The sequence below is a fragment of the Polypterus senegalus genome, chromosome 13, assembly GCF_016835505.1.
Source record: "Polypterus senegalus isolate Bchr_013 chromosome 13, ASM1683550v1, whole genome shotgun sequence".
NCBI classification, from domain to species: Eukaryota; Metazoa; Chordata; class Cladistia; order Polypteriformes; family Polypteridae; genus Polypterus; species Polypterus senegalus.
The window spans coordinates 42,333,569-42,353,708 of NC_053166.1; the positions used below are offsets into that span (position 1 = coordinate 42,333,569).

Consider the following 20,140-nt stretch of genomic DNA (forward strand, 5'->3'; position numbering starts at 1 on the left):
AGGCAACCACATGAGATTCCTAAACACAAACAGGAGCACCTGGTATAAATACATGCCAAATAGAGAATGAGAAATTAATATACTTCTTTCCACTTTCACAGCTCACTTTTACATAGTCTCTTTTGTGCATGGATATGGTTGTTTTATGCTTTTTTAAAAAGTTCACATTCTTAAAGTAATACATAAGTAAATTTTGAAAGTTATGCTCAGACAATTAGTATCGTAACAACAAGTTAAGAAAATTATAAAAGATTTACACTGCTTACCAACATCTGGGCAAGAACATTGATTCCTTCATGAAGACAGATCCTGACAGAAGAATATACCAACAAGTAGAAAGGCTGTCAGGGCTGAAAAAGGGAAAACAGACAAGTAGCCGGGAAGTAAAACAACATTAATTCTAATCAGTGACAATTTCCTTTCTCTCTCAGTTTTAAATCAATACAGCAAATGTAAACAAATATTCACTGCAAATAACCACCTCTTTTATGAAGTATAAAGCAAAACAGTTTTTTTTGTCTCCTACTTTAATTGTATAATAGTAAAGTATGCTAAAATTGATGCTATGTGAGAAAGTATTACTTATTGTTAACTTGTATATTTAATTTGTAAATGCCAGGAAAAGTAAACATCATTAATCAGTCAGTGACACTTAAAAATATATATATATATATATATATATATTAGAGCTGTGGCATATATTTAATGAGCAGTTATGCCATGTCTCAATGAAACCCTTTTTTCTTTATATATAAAAAAAAAAAAAAATCTCTAGTGAACTTATTACAAATAAAAATACCACCTATCTCAAATATCTGAGAGGGAATTATTGCCTATTAGAAATACTAGGTAAACATTGACAATAATAAATGCAATGCAATTGTTTCTGTAAAACATATTGAACCAAAGGCTATTAGGTAGTGTGCAGTAGCCTGTCATTTTCACTCTACTCCTTACTCATAGTATGCATGACACCTCACTATAGTGATAAATACTTATTCAGTTATAAAGCAATGTTTCTCATAAAGTGACAAGCTATCATATGTTTAGGCATTATGTTGGCTGAATGCAGTTTTTTTTTAATTTGTAAGTATAATATTTGTAGTGTTAGTATTACCAGGGATTTCTTTACTCTGTAGAGAGTATAGTGAAACCTTTACATCATTTGATCTAAAATTATTTAAATATACTTACAGAATCTCACTCTGAAATTTCCATATCTATTTTACACAACAGCTGCAGTATTTAAGTAGAAAGGAAATCAATACAAATTTCCGCAGTAAAGGAGGTCAGCTAGAAGCCTTGGGCAAGGTATATAATTCTGGGGTGGCCAGAATTAAAGTTCAATATGATATGGAATAACTGACTTTCTCTCTCAAATTTAAAAGACTTAAGTACTTACTAAAACAGAACATGATTGGCTTCGTGCCTCTCATAACGAGCTACAGTGCACATTGATCTGTTAGGAAGAGAAAAATAAAATTTATTTTGCAAGTGCACTTGCAAGCTTAAAACCCACAACAACCACTAAAACATGTATAGCCCCACACCATTATCCCTCCTCCACCAAACTTCACAGTTGGCATAATACAGTCAGGCTGGTAATGTTCTCCCAGCCTCCATCAAACCCAGACTAGCCCATCTGACTACCAAACAGAGAAGCAAGATTCACTCCATAGAACATATTCCCACTGCTGCACTGCCCAGTGGCGGTGTGCTTAACACCACTCCATCTGATGCTTGACATTGGCCCTGGTAATGTGAGGCTTGCATGCAGCTACTCAGCCATGGAAATCCATTCCACAAAGCTCCTGCCAAAGAGTTAATGCCAGAGGAAATCTGAAACTCTTCAGCTATGGAATCAGCAGTAACTGTATGTGGTCTTCCACTTCGTGGCTGAGTTGCTATTGTTCCTAAACACTTCCAGTTTCCAATAATACTACTTACAGTTGACCATGGAATATCCAGCAGGTATTAAATTTCAGGAACCGTCTTATTGCAAAAAGTGGCACTCTATTAAAGTACCATGCTCAAAGTCATTGATCTCTTCAAAATGACCATTTTGTTTCACAAATCTTTGTAAATGGAGACTGCATGGCTAGGTGCTTGATTTTACACACCCGTAGTAACTGGGTCTGATTGAAACTCTGAATTCAAAAATTAAGAATTGTGTTCCAATACAATTTTTGTCCATATAGTATATGACGTTTTGGATGTGACAGAAAATAACATGCAAACAGCAGAAGAATACAGTATGTAGACTCTACACTAAGTAGATGCAGCCTCTGATCCTAAGACACAGGACCTGCCTCTTTTTGCATTTCCTTCACAGAGCTACACTTAAAAAATAGAAACACACTGACCTGAGTAACAACATTTCAGTGTTTAATAAAGCATAAGCCAAAAAATTAACATATGCTTACCTCTGATAGTCACAATATATAATGCAAGGTACTTAACATAAAAATTATTAGGGATGCTCTAATTAGGCTATTTTAAAGCCAATACTGATCACCAATTTCATGTTACTAGATCGTCCAACTCCAATACCAGTTCCGATTCAGATTTTTTTTCTTTATCCTTTAAAAAACATTCTACACTAAGCTCCTGCATAACCAGACACATAGAAGAAGCCTTGTGTTCTATATTAAAGTGTTACCTTTGGTATTTTTAAAACAATAGACCACAGGTGTTAATTATTTTATTAACAAAATGAAATTCTGTAGGATTACTCTTCAGTGGCCATAAAAATACTAAAATTAATTAAATCTCCTTAAAATACATACTTAAACTAATAAAATATGTACAAAAACATGTATCTACAATACATATGGCATAAAAGAAAATAAAATCCCTTTTATAATTACAAGGCTCAATTAAAAAAGTAGTTTTCACCATTTCTGTAACAAAAACAAAAATGATATATGTAAAAAATTATATATACATATATATTCACACACAATTAATACTGGCAATTAAACACTGTGTTAATGTTAATATACATGTCCTTACAGGTTTTATTAATTTGTAATCATTTAATCTTTAATTGTACAATAATTTTTTACTGTTAAAATATACATTTTGTATATTTAAAAAGGTGTGAGGCATAATTGTAAATTATGGATTACCGTTTTAATTAAGCAGTACTTGTTTCTTACCAAAACAGATACTGAATGACAATAAATTCATTCAAAGAAAAAAATAATAAAACACAATACAAATCTTTATGTCGAAAATGTACATATGTTGTTTATCAGGAAGATATAAGACTAACATGCTTAACAGGTTTATAAGTAAAAGATACATTTTGCTCTTAAGCTAACATGCTTATTGTTTACTATGCAGCAATTTCATATTCTTCATCTTTCTTTTTTCCCAATTAAAAATGTAAGCCGTTGCACTTAAAACAATCTTGCTGTCCAAACTGATATGGTGTCCTTGGTCATTTAAAGGGCAAAATAAAAAGGTCTAAATTCATTAAAGTAGTTTTTCTTGGCAAATCACTGCATGTCTTCTCCGATTTTGCTTTTCTCAGTTTATTATTCTACTTTCTTTAACATAAAAGCTAAAATGCAAAAAAACAAAAACCTAAAGGAGCAATCACTGCAACTAAATTATCATAAAGCTTATAAAAGCAGGGGCTGAAAAGATCAGATTTTATGATCGACCAATTTAACAATCAAATCTTTTTTAGTAAAAATCCGCCAATTTGGATTGGTGGCCAATCAATCAGAGCATTTCTAAAAAAAAAGTATGTTCATCTACCTATTCACTCATTCATCCAACTGAGACTATAAGAATGTATATAACATTTAACATGCTGTGAAAAAAACACTATTACAAATAACATGGGAGTATGAATCTTACATACCTTAGCTGATGTTCCCTGAGATGAGACAGTATGTCCATACCATGAAAGTGAGAATAAATAATATTTAAATCCTGAAAAACAAAAAAAAAAAAAAAACCTGAGACTTCTTCCACAATTTTGTTTTGTTAAACCAATGAGTAAGTGAAAAGAGAACCAAAAAAAGAAACATGAGCGAATGTGCAGAACATAAACAGCAAACATCTTCTTTTTCCAAGACCGAAAAGAAGACTAATTTGGAAATTGACCAGTATATTAAAGAATTCCACTATTTCCAAGTCAGCACTGGACCATTTACTATATTGTGTGTAGGAGAGAATACATAGTTATTAGAGAAAAATTAAAAGTGTGCACATTCTGCAATTCATCCTGCCTCATCAGTGTTGCCTAAACTGGGTTTAGGCACACTGTGAAAGGTGCATCCAACGTAATCATCAGAAAAAAAAATTGAGGGGAAAAAGAAAAAACGTAATGCCTTATCAAGGTCAAGGAGGGGAGAAGAAAAAAAAAAGAAATCAGTACTATATTGCCCATGTGTTCCTTCCACATCTAAAAGTTAAATGGTGAGCTTTAAGTGGTGGGAGTTGGAGGGTGTGCTTGTGAGTGTGCTTGGTTATGGAGTAAAACCATGTCTGCGAATGATGGCTGTTTAAATGCTTTGCACCAATCATTTCTGGCACCATGTAACTCTTACATTTTCAATAAGCAGGTTCCACAAATGGATAATGGTATATACGTTGACTAAAATATAAAAAGTAGGCAATGCATATACTATCATTTTTAGACTAAACTTTGAGTCTGAAGCCTACAGATTAGCTAAAAGGTAATAACAAGAGGAGGTATAAGAAAAGAATACTCAGCTTAGGTTACAGATTTCCTAATTAAACCTCTCCCATACAGGATAAATGGCAACAGGTGGATTTACTATTAATAAAATAAAAATCACAATTCTAACTGGTCACATTGTTTTTTTTTCACAATACAAAAAAGTAAGCATGCAGTTACAAAAATCAACTGAATTAAAAAAAAGGCCAAAAATGGAATAAAACACCTAAATTCTACACAAGCCACTTTCATAGAGAACTGCTTATTTGCTAACTAAACCCATGGATGGGAAAGCTAACTTATCCAGAATTTGCTAGGGTTGCAGTGATGTTTGCCTGCGCTGAAGGAATTTAATGACCAGCTTATGAAGGGCACACATTCTCAAGCAGATATTGGCCATAAGTACAATGTCCAAGTGGTGGTGGGCCTGGCTAATACCAGATTTCAGCATCAGGAAGTCATAGGCAGGGTACCAACATGATGCACTGGGCTGAGATAGAGGAAGAGGCTCTACTGCTCTGATGGAGGAGGAGTGGACCAAGGTTAAGGCTGTATAACAAGGGTGCCAAGGGAGCTGGACAAGATGAAAATCTGTCACTATCAGGACAATTACTGATATGTGGAAAATCCCACAAGCCTGGCTCAGCTTTTTAACAAAATGTACCTGTTATATCCTACCATGTTCTCTCAAAGTATACCAGTGAAGAGAGCTGTTCACTCTGTGATGCTCCAAATACAAGCCTATAAAAACTACACTATCAAAGGACAATATAGATGGTCTATAAGACTGCAATATCAATGGACAGTACAGATGGCAACATGACTAAGTCCTAAGGAAGACAGCTGAAGTGTTGGAGTTCTTTAGGCAGGAGGCAAATAGAAGTTTGCAGTTGTCATCAGAACAGCATGTAAAGTTCATTAGGCAGGAGTAGAGAGAGAAGAAGGCACTACCTCAGGAGCTCCAACACAATTCCTAGTGTCTGGCAAGTGGAAGATGAGAGTCAACATCAGATGGCAACTCCAGATCCCCCAGGAGATTGTCACATCTGCAGTCAGAAATAGTGGTATGGTGGACAGTGCTCCCCATAGAGCTGACTGTCCCACTGGAGGAGGAAGTAGAAGCCATCCCCAAGAGGAAGAAGGACAAAGTACTCTGGGCTGACTGTTGAGTGCAGGTAGGCCAGGTGGAAACCCATCACCTGCCCTGATAATGTGAGGTGCCATGGATTCATCAGCATGTCAAAGCATCACCTGCTCAAAGGCATGGAGGATATTGGAATAAAGAGATGGACAGCAGGGAGAAAAATGGAGTAAGAGTTAGAGAAGGGTAGCTTATGGTTATGTGTAACTGTGCGGGTCCTGCTCCATGCTCTTTCTTCCCGTTTTGGGAGACTCTTGGACCGGACACCATTGACAGTCATGACCGGGAACAGTAAAAATGAGGACATCACATGAAGCAAGGGGAAGATGCAAAAGTGTTCAGTACTTTTATTACAAACAATCAAAACAGTGTCCGAATAAATAGTGCAGTGTCCAAAGTTCATAATTAAATAATCCATAAGAACAGGTGAATTGGTGGAGGTTAAAAATTCAAAAACAAATCCATTAAAAAGGAGGTTAAAATACTGGAGGAACAGTCCTTTTTTAAAAAACCCAGTGCCTTTCCCTTTATCTGGCAGCTCCTCTGCTTATTCCTCATGGGCCTCGCCCCATAGGTACATACAGGCTACCTCACTAGACCAATACTCGGGTCCCCAACGGCCAGGGCACTCATGCTGGGGCCTCTCCCCCCAAGCTACCTCAACCCCTGCTGCTCTCTCCCGTTAAAAGACAAAAAAATGAAAATAATAAGGTTTTATTTATTGTTTTTAATCAAGTGGCTATAAAGTAGTAGCATGCATAAAAATCAGGAACAGGAACTTAATTAAAAAAATATAAATGAACTTCTTCAGTAGTTTTAAAACAAAAACAAAGCTTAACTACATGAACATAAAACAAAAACAAAAGCTGGAAAACCTAAAACAGTTTATATATTAAACTTGGAATACAGTTGTGGAGTAGAATAGCTGTTAAATGCAAGCCAAAATTAACTCAATACAGTGTTCTAAGAAACAGAATTGCTTCTGTCAGATCTTCTTTCATAGAAGCTCTTAAATCTGACTTGAATATTTTTAGAGCTGAAAATAGTCTTTCAACACTGACTTGGGTGGGTGGCATTGCTGTTACAGTTCTAGCCACATCACTAATAACCTCTGGATCAACAAGGATCCCAAGAAAAGTTTACTGGATGTTAAATCTTCATATTGCAACCTCTTGGTTACAGTTAAGGGGTAAGAAAATAGACTTTCCAGTTTTTCACTTGTGCACACTGTCTTTCAGTTGTTAACAGTTTCATTGTCTAGTTCTTCAAGAAAGTCTTTTAGTTCAAGCACACCATCAAATAAGTACTTCCCCAGCGTGTTGTTTAATCCAAAATGGCTCCTTTTTCTGCACGCCTTTTCAAAATTGCATGTTTTAGAGGCCCTGGCTGCAATAGCTACTTGCCTCAATTTGCCAATTCGAGTAGCTGCATGATGATCTTTCAATCCATCTCTTATTGCAAGTTGAAGAGTATGAACAGCACAATGCATTTGTTGAATGGTAGTAAGCTTAGATGCTTCTTCAGCAATATTATCCAAAATTTAACTTTCTCCAATACTTGAGGAACTGTCTTCCTCTAATATCTGTTTGTCACTTTCTTCATCTACTTTATTTATTTTCTCAATTGTGCTTAACATATTAGAAGCATTATCTGTCGCAATACATAGAATCTGTTCCTTTTTAATTGCAAAATCTTCTAGAACAGGTGCTATGCAAACTTATGCTAAAAGTTCAGCCCTGGGTGGGAGCGAGCATATGTGGAGAGTGCAGACAGAACCCCTGAACACATATCAGGCCATAGCACACACCTACATCATTACACTTGTTTACACTCAAATTAACTTATTAAACACATTATATCTGAAATAAAATGAAAACACTTTTTGTAATGTACCATAATCCAGATTACAATATGTGAATGTCAGGTTGTATAATAGCTCAGCTGAACTTCACACTAGTAGTAACACAACTATGTACTGGGCTTTATTCTTACCTCAGAGAAGTACTTAATTATGACTACTGTTTGTGAAATGGGACATTTGAACTTTCTGTATTTTTTTTTTTCATTACAATTTAAATTTATTAGGAGTCAGAGTTGATACTTTTTTGCCGACTCCTACCCCGACTCCTGGTACCCAAAATTGTCTCCGACTCCAACTCCACAGCCCTGCTACAAAGCATAACCTTACTCACACTAAATACCTGTACATCAGTCTGCTAAATACTATGCAGATTTACACTGACTTTAAATAAGAAAGTCCTATCACACCAGGCACATTTGCATATAGCTATTATTCCTTGCTTGATTGAACACAAGATTGAGAATAACAACCACATTTACATATACATGATGCACACTTGAATGAAGAAAACACCTTGAATTTTCGAAGTCCACTTTATTTAATCCCCACCATGCAAGCAGTGACCTTTCTCTAGAACAGTTCATGTATCCTTGACAAGTGACTTTGGGCTAAGATTGGCAGTGTAGCAAGGCACATGTGAAAAGAAAAAAAAAAAATAAAATAATCAGGTAAACTGACAAGCTATGCAACTACAATACTATATATACCCTGTAAGCCTACCTAATCCTGAACAGGGTCGTGGGGAGGTTGGCTCACTGTTATACACTAAAGTTCTATACTTAAATGCTGAAGCATTCCTAACCAAAATGTTTTCTCCTTTATGCAAGGCAACACACAAAATCATCTAATAAACCAGGCAAGGAAGAGTCGTTCATTTAGGTTTTGTAAGGAATGATGACCAAAACGAAAACAAAATTATCCTTCTAAATTCAGTGTGTTTCAGTTAAGAACTACAAACTAGTGGATTATTATCTCAATTTTTCCATTCATTAGAAATATACAGGTGAATTTCCTCATTTTTAGATGTTTGATAGAATGGTGATCTCTATGTTTACCCCTTTCTATCACAGTCTCCTCTGCTAAAGAAATTCTAACAACCAATACCCAACCTTTACATGAGAAGCCTTTTAAATAGCAAAACCATCAAACCCCAGCTGTCGACATTATCTGATGACAGAAGCTACTTGTGTCAAACAAATGTGGGTAGAAAAAACACATTGTACATGGCCATATGGTATCATGGAATACAGGGCCTATTTAGACAAGAGGTTTCTTCTCCTAAACAGGTGTCCCTTTAGTTCTGTGACAGAATAACTCGCAACAAATGGGAACCCTCGGTTGACAGCTTGCAGTATTTCTCAGGAATAATAACTTTTATTTTTCAAAGATTGTAATATATACTTCAAGCTCTTTTTCTGGTTAAGTATACCCCAAAAATAAAGCAATACTGGAGGAACCTTGCAAATAAGTCCTTTAATTAACCCTAATTTTACAACACTGGCATGTACTTTATCAGTAAAAGGCTTAGAGTCTGATCAGATAAAAGTACATTAGGCAGAAAATAATTGAGCTGAGCTTCTTTAGTAATCGATATGATTTGTAAAACACTGATCCACCAATATGCTGCTTTCAATTTGCCAGTAAGAATGTTCAACAAGACCTACTTAAAAATAGGGAGGGAGATAGGCTGTGCCTTGTTAGAAGCAATTGTGCCCTCTTCAGGAGGAGAAAAAAATATATCATTTGAAATGCATTCAGAACTGCTGTGGCTTTACAATAGTGTATTTGATTTCAATAAACACTTTAAAGTAAACAAATTCATAAAATCACACTATTTTTGACCTTTAGGTAACCAGTTCTTTGAAACTATCCTCTGGATAGTACCAATTGCAAAATTGACTTTTAAAATGTACTGTAGTTAATAATGATATAGCAGAAAGATCATTCATTTTTCCTATTGAGTGACATTATTGTGCAGAAAATATTGTATGATGTTCCTGCCTAGACAGGCTTGCATGTCTGTACTCCCCTGCAAGTGGAAGAATGAACAGATGGATATTACTTAATGGGAAACATTAAGATGCCCTTCTCTACTTCGTTGTTCCCTTGAACAATGCCCTTAGCCTGCAATTGCTTCGCCCTGGATATGATGTTAACCTGCATGCAGCCATGCAAGCAGGTCCTCCAACTTATATGGAAAAATTTGAGGTTGGTGACAGGATTGTGACACACACAGATGGGTGGCATCCCGATCTAATCTAGTCAGTATAGCCTAATAGCGATTGTGTGAGACTGTAAACGTGTAAAAGTCACTTAATTAAATACTGCTTTAATTGTAATATTGAACAAACAAATTCACAATTACATAATAACAAAAAACTATAAGACAAAAAAAAATGAAACAAATACATGTACTACAATTATAAATGTAAATCCAGCTGTAGCTGCCGCCTAGGTTTTTGCTCTAAGGGTGGTAAAGTCAGTAGGCTTTTCGATGTCAGCCACACTAACCAAACATAAAAAAAATTCACCAGTAAACAGGACAACCGGATGCTTTCCAACTGCCAGGGTAACAATGATGGTGTTCTCCTCCTTTTCCTTCTTCTGTATCAAGGCCATGTCAATATAAAAACTTTATACTATGGGTTTACAACTACATTGAAAAGTTAAACACATTAGTTTGAATGACTATAAATTTGGTTCTTAATGAGAAGAAGTGAGTGTGTGCACATGCTCTGCAATGGACTAGTGCTATTTTTAGATCTGTTTCCTACCTTAAATGTCATAGGGTAGTAAGATGCTGCATCTCTGAACTAGATTAAGCATGTTCGATAATGAATAGATAAATGGACTGTGGGCTGGATGGTACTGACATTGTCATTAGGATCTGAGTCAAACACAAAAAAGACCTGGACCACTGATTGATTTATCCAGGTTGCCAGCTCCAAAAATATGTATTTAAGTGCATCTTGTTACTCATGATTTTGTCTGAAGCACACTGTACAGTATCATTTACTGACAACTACAGTCTTGGGGAGCCACTGCTGCCATTCCTGTCTCCATAATGGCAATCACTAAAGTGCATATTTATTTATTTAAACTTTAACCTTTTAAATTTTGGACTTTTCTTAGTTTTCTTTTATGAATAGTATCAAGCTTAATAGGGCTTTCAATATTATTAGCTGATCTGATCATTTTGGAATTACAGTACTGGCTTTTCAGTCATTTATAACATTTACATAAATAGTTGTACAATAAACCCACACCTGAAATGTAATTTAATGCTCTGGTTTTTAAAAAGTTGTTATTGTAAAGGTACCTTGATTTTAATTAGCCAAATGTAGCTTATGAAAATTTATTTTTTTGGAAGTTGCTTTAATAAAGGGGACCTGTAAATAGTTTTACAATACAACATTTAACTCATTTAATCATTCAGCTGGTAAAATACATAAACACTCACAGTTCAGCACTCTTTATGTGAAAGAAAGCTAGGTAGTTTCATTTTGTGTTCTGACCTCTGGCAGTACACTGCTGCAATGACCAACAGAAAAGAATATAATATGCTGAATGCACAGAGCTTGATTGCCAGCTTTAACCTCCCACCCCCAGCACCATACATGACATACCCACAATTCTACTCCATCAGTTTGTATGCATGCGGAGTCCAAAATTCACTTCCATATGAAATGAAAATAAGCCTTCAAGTACCAACCTTCCTGTCAAAAGAGCTTACAGGGTTTGATGCTAGCTAGCTTATTCTGGTGAAAGACAGGGCAGGCCCCTTTTGGAAAGAAAATGGATGCTCTCTCTCTCTATCATTGGGCAGAAGGCTGTCTTTTTCATTGATAACAACAGATGGTATCTAACAATAATTTAACTAGACAGTCTTTGCAAGCACAATAAGTAATGCTCAAATACTCAAATTAGTTAAAGCTAAAGAAAGGTTCATCTACATTCAATAATCAGTTACTGCCTTGAAAAACTTTTTTTTTTCTTTTCAAAATGGAGAGATACAATTACATGATTGGTAAGAATAGAGGGGATTAGGGTTATTCATATAGAATCTTTAAGGGCAAGGATTAAGCCCAAAAACCACGAATGATGCACTGAAATTGTAACATTTTTAACTGAAGAGAATTCTTCAAATCCCTGCAAATACAAGCTATTTCTACAAAGTCTACATAATGAAGCATTATCGTGTAGACATTCTACTGAATTTGTTCATATCACTCAATGACCCAAAATGCAAATTACTAATATCAGTGTTCTTTCCAAACATCAATTTTCTGTCCTGCTCAACAGAATTCAGGAAGCAACAAGTACAAGACAAGAATCGTTGCTGAATAAAAAATTAGTCCATGGTAGATCAAACACACAACACTAAGGCAATTCATAATCATCAATTAGTCTAACAGCACATTTTTGGGCTTTGAAAGGGAAACCAGGAACAACATTTCTCTATTATAATAAAAAAAAAAAACTTGGGACAATACATTTTTCCTGTGACGAGACGTGATCTTTTAACGAGAGATCTTTTAAAGAGAGACACTTTCAAATCCCGCGGGACAGGAAAGTCACGTCATACTTACAACCTTTGGAAGCAAGTCCCATGATACACAAGCAGAGCAGGTTAGAGGTAATGGAAGTAGGAAATTTCGAAAGATTTCGATAAAATGAGAGTAAAGCACTTTAGCGCTAAACTAGCGGAAAATATTACTTGGTGAAATAACGGAACAGTGAAAAGAGATCGAATATTGCATGAGAATGTCTGGGAGAGAAGAGAGACAGGGCAGTGACTTTAAAACGTTCAAAGTGCTGCACGAAATGCAGATCACGCAGCACAGGACCAGCAGCAAGTCAGCTGCAGACAGAGCAAAGAGGAGGTTAAAAAAAACTATTATTTGATTCCCATTGTATCATCTTTAAAAGGGTTTCAGAGGAGCGACTGCATCTCCTTGGGATGTGTTCTGCCCTCCTCTTCACAACAGCGCGTAGCGCTGGCAGGAACGGGAAGGGGTAGGTGAGCGAAGTGCAGATCATGTGTCACAGCAGCAGCAGCAAGCCAGTAGCTGATTGACCAAAGAGGAGGTTTAAAAATAAAAAATGTTTAAGAGGTGTTTCAGAGGAGAGGCGATGTCTTCTTGGGGTGCGTTCAGCCCCCCTCTTCAAAGCGGCACGGTGGGGGTGGAGGGGGTTGGTGAATGAAGCCCCCTAGTGTAAACTAAAAATCACCAACTTCAAGTTTATCACCAGATAGGACTTTCCTCTTGCTGTGACTTTTAACATGTTTCTAAATACTTCAAATGATTTTATTTGGAGCAAGAGATTCATTAAAAAAAATGTTCAGGGATTATAAATGTGTAGACCTAAAACAAGTAATCATTTTAATAAACTGCAGTTAAGTGTCCATTTTCTGACATGCAGGCATATTCGCATGTATACAGAACAACAAAAAGACAAACATAAAATGCTGTTCAGCTACAGATACTATTTTCATTTTATTTCTCAAAAGTTAAAGGGAAAGGTTTCTTTGTATAAATGTAACATGAAAAAGAAGCATGTGACTAAAAGAATCTTTCCTCTTTAATAAAACCCCTGTGTGCGTCCAGGTGTCCGTGTGTGTGTGTCTTCTGGTGAAGTGCGCATGCGCGGGCCACACCACACATTGTACCGTACCCCGCCCATGCGCTCGGCGCGTGGGCCTTTTACACTGGAAGCTGGGCACGCAGTGAATGGCCTTGCCGCTGCCGCCGCGCACGATAAGCAAATAAAGCACACACACTAGAAACTGGGCACACAATGAATGGCCTTGCCACAGCCGCGCATGATAAGATATAAAGGACACCATTGCTGGGGAGAGTGCTGATTGGGTAGTTGCGGCAGTACACATAAAATCCGTTGTTGGGGAGACGCCACACAAAATAATCAGTTGCACGCCCCCACAGATTAAAATACTTGCTGGGGAACTACACAGTACTTGCTGGGGAGACGCCACAGGCACAATTATAAGCAGCACGCCACACATTACATCAGTTGCTGGGGACACTCTGCTGATTGCCCACTGTTGTGACAGAAAATTAAAGTCATATTGCGGACATCAAAGCCAGTATTACTGTCAGAGAAAATTACAGGCATTTTATGGAAATACAAACCAGTATAACTGCGAGAGAAAATTAAAGATATATTAAAGGATGCATATTACAGCCACATACAAGCCAGTATTACTGTAGGAGAAAATATTACGGACGTATCTACTAACAACATGCCACCCAAAAACAGGACACGTCAAGTAGGACAAAAGACACAGACAATCAAATCCTATATAAGCAACATCTCCTGGAAGAACGGTCAGCTCAACAAGTAAACATCAACAAAAGAAACGCTGAAAGACAAAGAAAAATACGAGCAAATAGATCAATTGAAGAAAAAGAAAATGACTGTCAGAAAAATGCTAAAAGAGAAAGACTCAGAAGACCAAACCTTAGAAAAGGTTGGCATTTACTTGCCAGAACCAGTATTCAGCCATGGTCAGTTTTATGTTGCATTATCAAGAGTTAGAAGTTTTCCAGATGTTGTTATCAAGGTTGTACAGATTCCTGAACAAGGCAAACTTGTTGTCAAACTCAGACAGAATATTTACAAGAAATGTTGTCTATAATGAAAAATTGTACAGAAAAATTTCATGAGGTAAAAAAATTGAAAATTTTACTTAAATATCTTCTTCAGATATTGTGTCTTACAGATTGTTACAAAGTTTTACACTAAGGCAATATTAATTATAATTAATGTATTGTCATGTACGTTTCTATTTTATTTTTATTATTATTTTACTTTAGGCTTCTTGAAAAAATATTTTCGACAAAAAAAAAATTAAGACAAGAAACAGAATGAGGTCAAGCTCCCTTGCCATTTAATATAGACTGTTCCTACTAATGTTTATGCACTACTGTTCTAGCGCCCGTTATTGTAACGGGCTTAATGTCTAGTATATATATAATTCAATAAGGACATGCAAGACAGAGAGCCCCGCCCAATACTCTAAGACCATGGGATACGCATGACAGAGTCCCGCCTGCCAACTCTAACCTCGCTCTCGAGGCATGCGTACTGCCTGCTCATGTGCCCACACAGAAAACCTCACCAAACACAGCCTCAGTCGCTTTCGTCTCTGCTACAGTACATACGAACCTCAGAGCCACATTGACTTTTCATTGATCTTTTCGATACCGGCTGCTTTTCTATATATACAGTTGCTGGTCATAAAATTAGAATATCATGAAAAAGTTGATTTATTTCAGTAATTCCATTCAAAAAGTGAAACTTGTATATTAGATTCATTCATTACACACAGACTGATGTATTTCAAATGTTTATTTCTTTTAATTTTGATGATCATAACTGACAACTAATGAAAGTCCCAAATTCAGTATCTCGGAAAATTAGAATATCAATTAAGACCAATGCAAAAAAAGAATTTTTAGAAATGTTGGCCAACTGAAAGTTATGAACATGAAAAGTATGAGCATGTACAGCACTCAATATTTAGTTGGGGCTCCTTTGGCCAGGATTACTGCAGCAATGCGGCGTGGCATGGAGTCGATCAGTCTGTGGCACTGCTCAGGTGTTATGAGAGCCCATGTTGCTCTGATAGTGGCCTTCAGCTCTTCTGAATTGTTGAGTCTGGTGTATTGCATCTTCCTCTTCACAATACCCCATAGATTTTGTATGGGGTTAAGGTCAGGCGAGTTTGCTGGCGAATCAAGAACAGGGATATCATGGTCCTTAAACCAGGTACTGGTAGCTATGGCACTGTGTGCAGGTGACAGGTCCTATTGTAAAATGAAATCTGCATCTCCATAAAGTTCGTCAGCAATAGGAAGCATGAAGTGCTCTAAAACTTCATGGTAGATGGCTGCGTTGACCTTGGACCTCAGAAAACACAATGGACCAACACCAGCAGATGACATGGCACTCCAAACCATCACTGACTGTGAAAACTTTACACTGGACCTCAAGCAACGTGGATTCTGTGCCTCTCCTCTCTTCCTCCAGACTCTGGGACCTTGATTTCCAAAGGAAATGCAAAATTTACTTTCAGAGAACATAACTTTGGACCACTCAGCAGTCCTTTTTGTCTTTAGCCCAGGCGAGACGCTTCTGATGCTCTCTCTTGTTCAAGAGTGGCTTGACACAAGGAATGAGACAGCTGAAACCCATGTCTTGCATACGTCTGTGCGTGGTGGTTCTTGAAGCAATGACTCCAGCTGCAGTCCACTCTTTGTGAATCTCCCCCACAGTTTTGAATGGGTTTTGTTTCACAATCCTCTCCAGGGTTTGGTGATCCCTACTGCTTGTACACTTTTTTTCTACCACATCTTGTCCTTCCCTTCGCCTCTCTATTAATGTGCTTGGACAAAGAGCTCTGTGAACAGCCAGCCTCTTTAGCAATGACCTTTTGTGTCTTGCCCTCCTTGTGCAAGGTGTCAATGGTCGTATTTTGGACAACTGTCAAGTCAGCAGTTTTCCCAATGATTGTGTAGCCTACAGAACTAGACTGAGAGACCACTTAAAGGCTTTTGCAGGTGTTTTGAGTTAATTAGCTGATTAGAGTGTGGCACCAGGTCTCTTCAATATTGAACCTTTTCACAATATTCTAATTTTCCAAGATACTGAATTTGGGTCTTTCATTAGTTGTCAGTTATAATCATCAAAATTAAAAGAAATAAACATTTGAAATACATTAGTCTGTGTGTAATGAATGAATCTAATATACAATCACTTTTTGAATGGAATTACTGAAATAAATCCACTGTGTCATGATATTATAATTTTATGACCAGCACCTGTATAATCGACCAAGTCACCCGACCATGGGGTACGCACGACTGAGCCCCGCTTGCCCACTCTAACCCTCCTCCCGCGTCATGGGGAACGCACAACAGAGCCCTACCCGTCATCTCTAATCCTCCTTCCGCGTCCACCGTCGCTCTCGAGGCTAAAGAGAAGGCTAAATCAAACAGCAATAATTAGCAAACAAACAAAGATAACTGGCAGTAACAGTGCAAAATTCACAATTGGTATGCCAGTTTGAAAAGATAAGTTTTGAGGGTAGTTTTAAAATGTGCTATTGAATCGAGCTGATGTATAAGAGAGAGAAGAGAATTCCCGAGTTGCGCAGCACTATGAGAGATGCTCAAGCTCCCATAGCACAGAGTTTGATGTGTGGTACAGAAAGTAGAGCTGCAGATGAGAATTTAGAGTGAGCGAGAGGAGTGTCAGTCTGTCGGAGATCAGTGAGGTTGTGGAGAGCTTTAAATGTTAAGAGCGGTATTTAGTATTGTATTCTGTAGTTAACAGGGAGCCAGTGAAATTGAGAGAGAATAGGTTTAGTATGTTCAGTGGATTTAGAACAGCAAGTTATTATCCTAGCAGCAGAATTTTGAATAAATTGTAAGCGATGGATACGTTTTTGTGGGATGACAGATAGAATAGCGTTACAGTAATCTATACGTGAGGTGACTCAGGCATTAACCAATACTTTAGTACTGTGTTGCGTAAGAACAGGACGAAGTCTAGAAATGTTTCGGAGATGGAAGAAAGCAGTCCGAGAAATGTTACTTATACAGGAGGAATTATTTAATATTAATAATAATAAATATTATTATTATAATTATTATTATTATTTAATAATTGCCATTATTAGTGTACTAGCAAAATACCCGCGCTTCGCAGCGGAGAAGTAGTGTGTTGAAGAAGCAATGAAAAAGAAAAGGAAACATTTTGAAAATAACGTAACATGATTGTCAATGTAATTGTTTTCTCACTGTTGTGAGTGATGAGTGTTGCTGTCATATATATATATATATATATATATATATATATATATATATATATATATATATACACACAGTATATATATATATATATACACATATATATATATATATATATACACATATATATATATATATATATATATATATATATATATATATATATATATATATATATATCTACATATATACACATACATATACATACACACATACATACATGTTAAATATACGGATATATATACATATACATACATATCTACATATATACACACACAGCTATTTCAGATCAGTGCAATACTGCTTGTTAAAACGGATAACTCCCGCTCCTACGTGAAGTCTGCGTGGATATTATGAACTATCGTATTTGTTCAAGTTCTATTTAAATTTTAAATAGAAGGAATTTTTATTTAGTCGACAGAAATATCTTTGGTAGGAATGGTAAAAACAGACAGGAATATTATTCGTGAATAAATCAACTCAAACCTTAAATAACTTAAAAGAACAAACATTCAAATTTCTTTACTCTTATGTAAATTTATATAAAAATAAACTTAGATTTTAAATATCCCAAAAGATTTTGCTCTCCATAAAAATATATCCTTTCAAAATTATACAAATTCAAATATGAACATGCTGCATAACAAAACCTGGAAATATAAATAAAATGTGTTCCTTTCAGCAATAACAAATCAAATCATTAAGTTGTCTTTGCTCATATGTCATTTTAGAGCTGGACGCCTGGCATCTTTTTTTGGCAACAGGTTCGTTTATGTTTGGTGTGAGGTTCTGTGTTGTGGAGATTCTCAGGATGGATTGCAGGTGCTCATCAGTGAGGCGACTCCTGTGTGCTGTTTTGTTAGTCTTTATCACTGAGAAGAGCTTCTCACACAGATATGTGCTACCAAACATGCACAAGGTTCGAGCCGCATGTAGACGGACTTTTTTTGTTCTTCAAAGTCACCAAAGCGCCGTGCAAACTCAGTGCGCTCGGTTTATCAGCAAAGTGCGTAGTTGGGAACACCGTAGTGACGACTTGGTTTAACATTACTTGGCAACAGGGAAAGTTGCACTGGTGCATTTGTGTCTCCCATAAAAGCAACTTCACTTGAAATCACTTTGTGATTGTGCACGGTAAAACGTCCGCTGAAGTGTCAGATTCTTATTTAATTCTTCTGCTTTCTGTATCTTCTGCATTGCATTCAGGTCTTTCAGCCTCACTGATGAGCACCTGCAATCCATCCTGAGAATCTCCACAACACAGAACTCCCTGATGTTTTGTCTCATAGTGCCGTCTTAGATTAAATTCTGTAATTACAGCCACATTAGCTCCACAAATGAGACACACGGGTTCAGTAAACATATACTCAGCCTCCCATCGGTTTTAAAGGCTCTATTTTCAGAATCAACTTTTCTCTTCAGCATCGTGTGAGCTAGCTTCGCAATAACTTGCAGCATCATAAGCTAGACTTGATTAACGCGTAAGTGTTCGAAGGCAGCTGAAGCGCTGCATTATGGGATCTGTAGTTTATTGTGTTACCAGCGCTTCATATACCCGGGCCATTAATAACAATAATACAGTATATAAAATGATCTCGGGCTGGATATAATTACACCGGGCGGATGTGGCCCGTGCCCTTGAGTTTGACACATATGGACTAAATAGAACTTGAAAAGATATATTTTTCAAATGTGATCGCGCAATTCAGATAGAGTTGACGCACTACAGCCTGCATGCCTCAATAAGTCATCCTCCCCTCGCTCTTACTTTTTTACCGTTCATCTAATGAATACACTGAGTATGGCTTTACCAAAACAATCATTGATGGCGAATAAAGTATCCATTATTCGAGTATGTAGATCGGGATATATATATACATATATATATACCCGCGTATCAGCGAGAAGTAGTGTGTTAAAAAGCTAGAAAAGAAAAGGGAACATTTTAAAAATAACGTAACATGACTGTCAATATACAGTATTTGTTTTGTGAGTGTTACTGAGTGTTGCTGTCATCAATGATTTGATTATCATTATTTCTTTCAATCAGGTTTGTATTTGTAGGATGTGTTGTGTTCAAGTTACATTCCGTGTTTGTCAATCGTTGTAAAGATGACAGGTTTCATTCATCGATTCGTTTCTTACTGCATCAATAAACAGCTCGTCTTCTTCTTTATCTGAGACCTGACACACTGCATGCACGGGTTTTTTACACTGTCTTCCTTTAGCGGGACATTGACTTTTTCCACCGTGTGCTTTGTTTCCACAGTAGCTGCATTTATGAATATGCTTGTATGTATCAGGCGCTTCATATTTTTGCTGCCTTTTCAATTGTGTAATTCGGTTTTTGTTCAGCTCTCTTTGGAACTGTTGCTTTTTATCTGTGCACTGCGTCAGTTCACGTGAGCGCTCGGTGTACATGCATCGAAGTTCCCCAGTTGTGCTGGTGCCATCTCGTGCTATGTCCATGGCTGTATTTAATGTTACCTTAGTCCTGGCACTTAAAACTTTCTCTCGCAGTTTAGCCGAGTTTGTGCCAAACACCACGCTGACCATCTCATCTTCCTCTGCATAAGCACAGTCCTTAACCCGTGAATATTTAGTGGGAGTTT

General features: G+C 36.8%; 1 protein-coding gene across 10 annotated transcripts in view; it reads right to left on the reverse strand.

Annotated features, from left to right (window-relative positions):
- Positions 1–20,140, reverse strand: part of rapgef6 (Rap guanine nucleotide exchange factor (GEF) 6) — a 373,961-nt gene that overhangs the window by 237,611 nt on the left and 116,210 nt on the right. For all 10 annotated transcript variants that reach the window (XM_039775454.1, XM_039775462.1, XM_039775459.1 and 7 more), the window contains 3 exons: positions 3,872–3,942; positions 1,403–1,459; positions 267–350 (listed from right to left, as the gene is read on the reverse strand). In XM_039775454.1, coding sequence (XP_039631388.1) covers positions 267–350; positions 1,403–1,459; positions 3,872–3,942 — 212 coding nt within the window. The remainder of the gene's footprint in view (positions 1–266; positions 351–1,402; positions 1,460–3,871; positions 3,943–20,140) is intronic.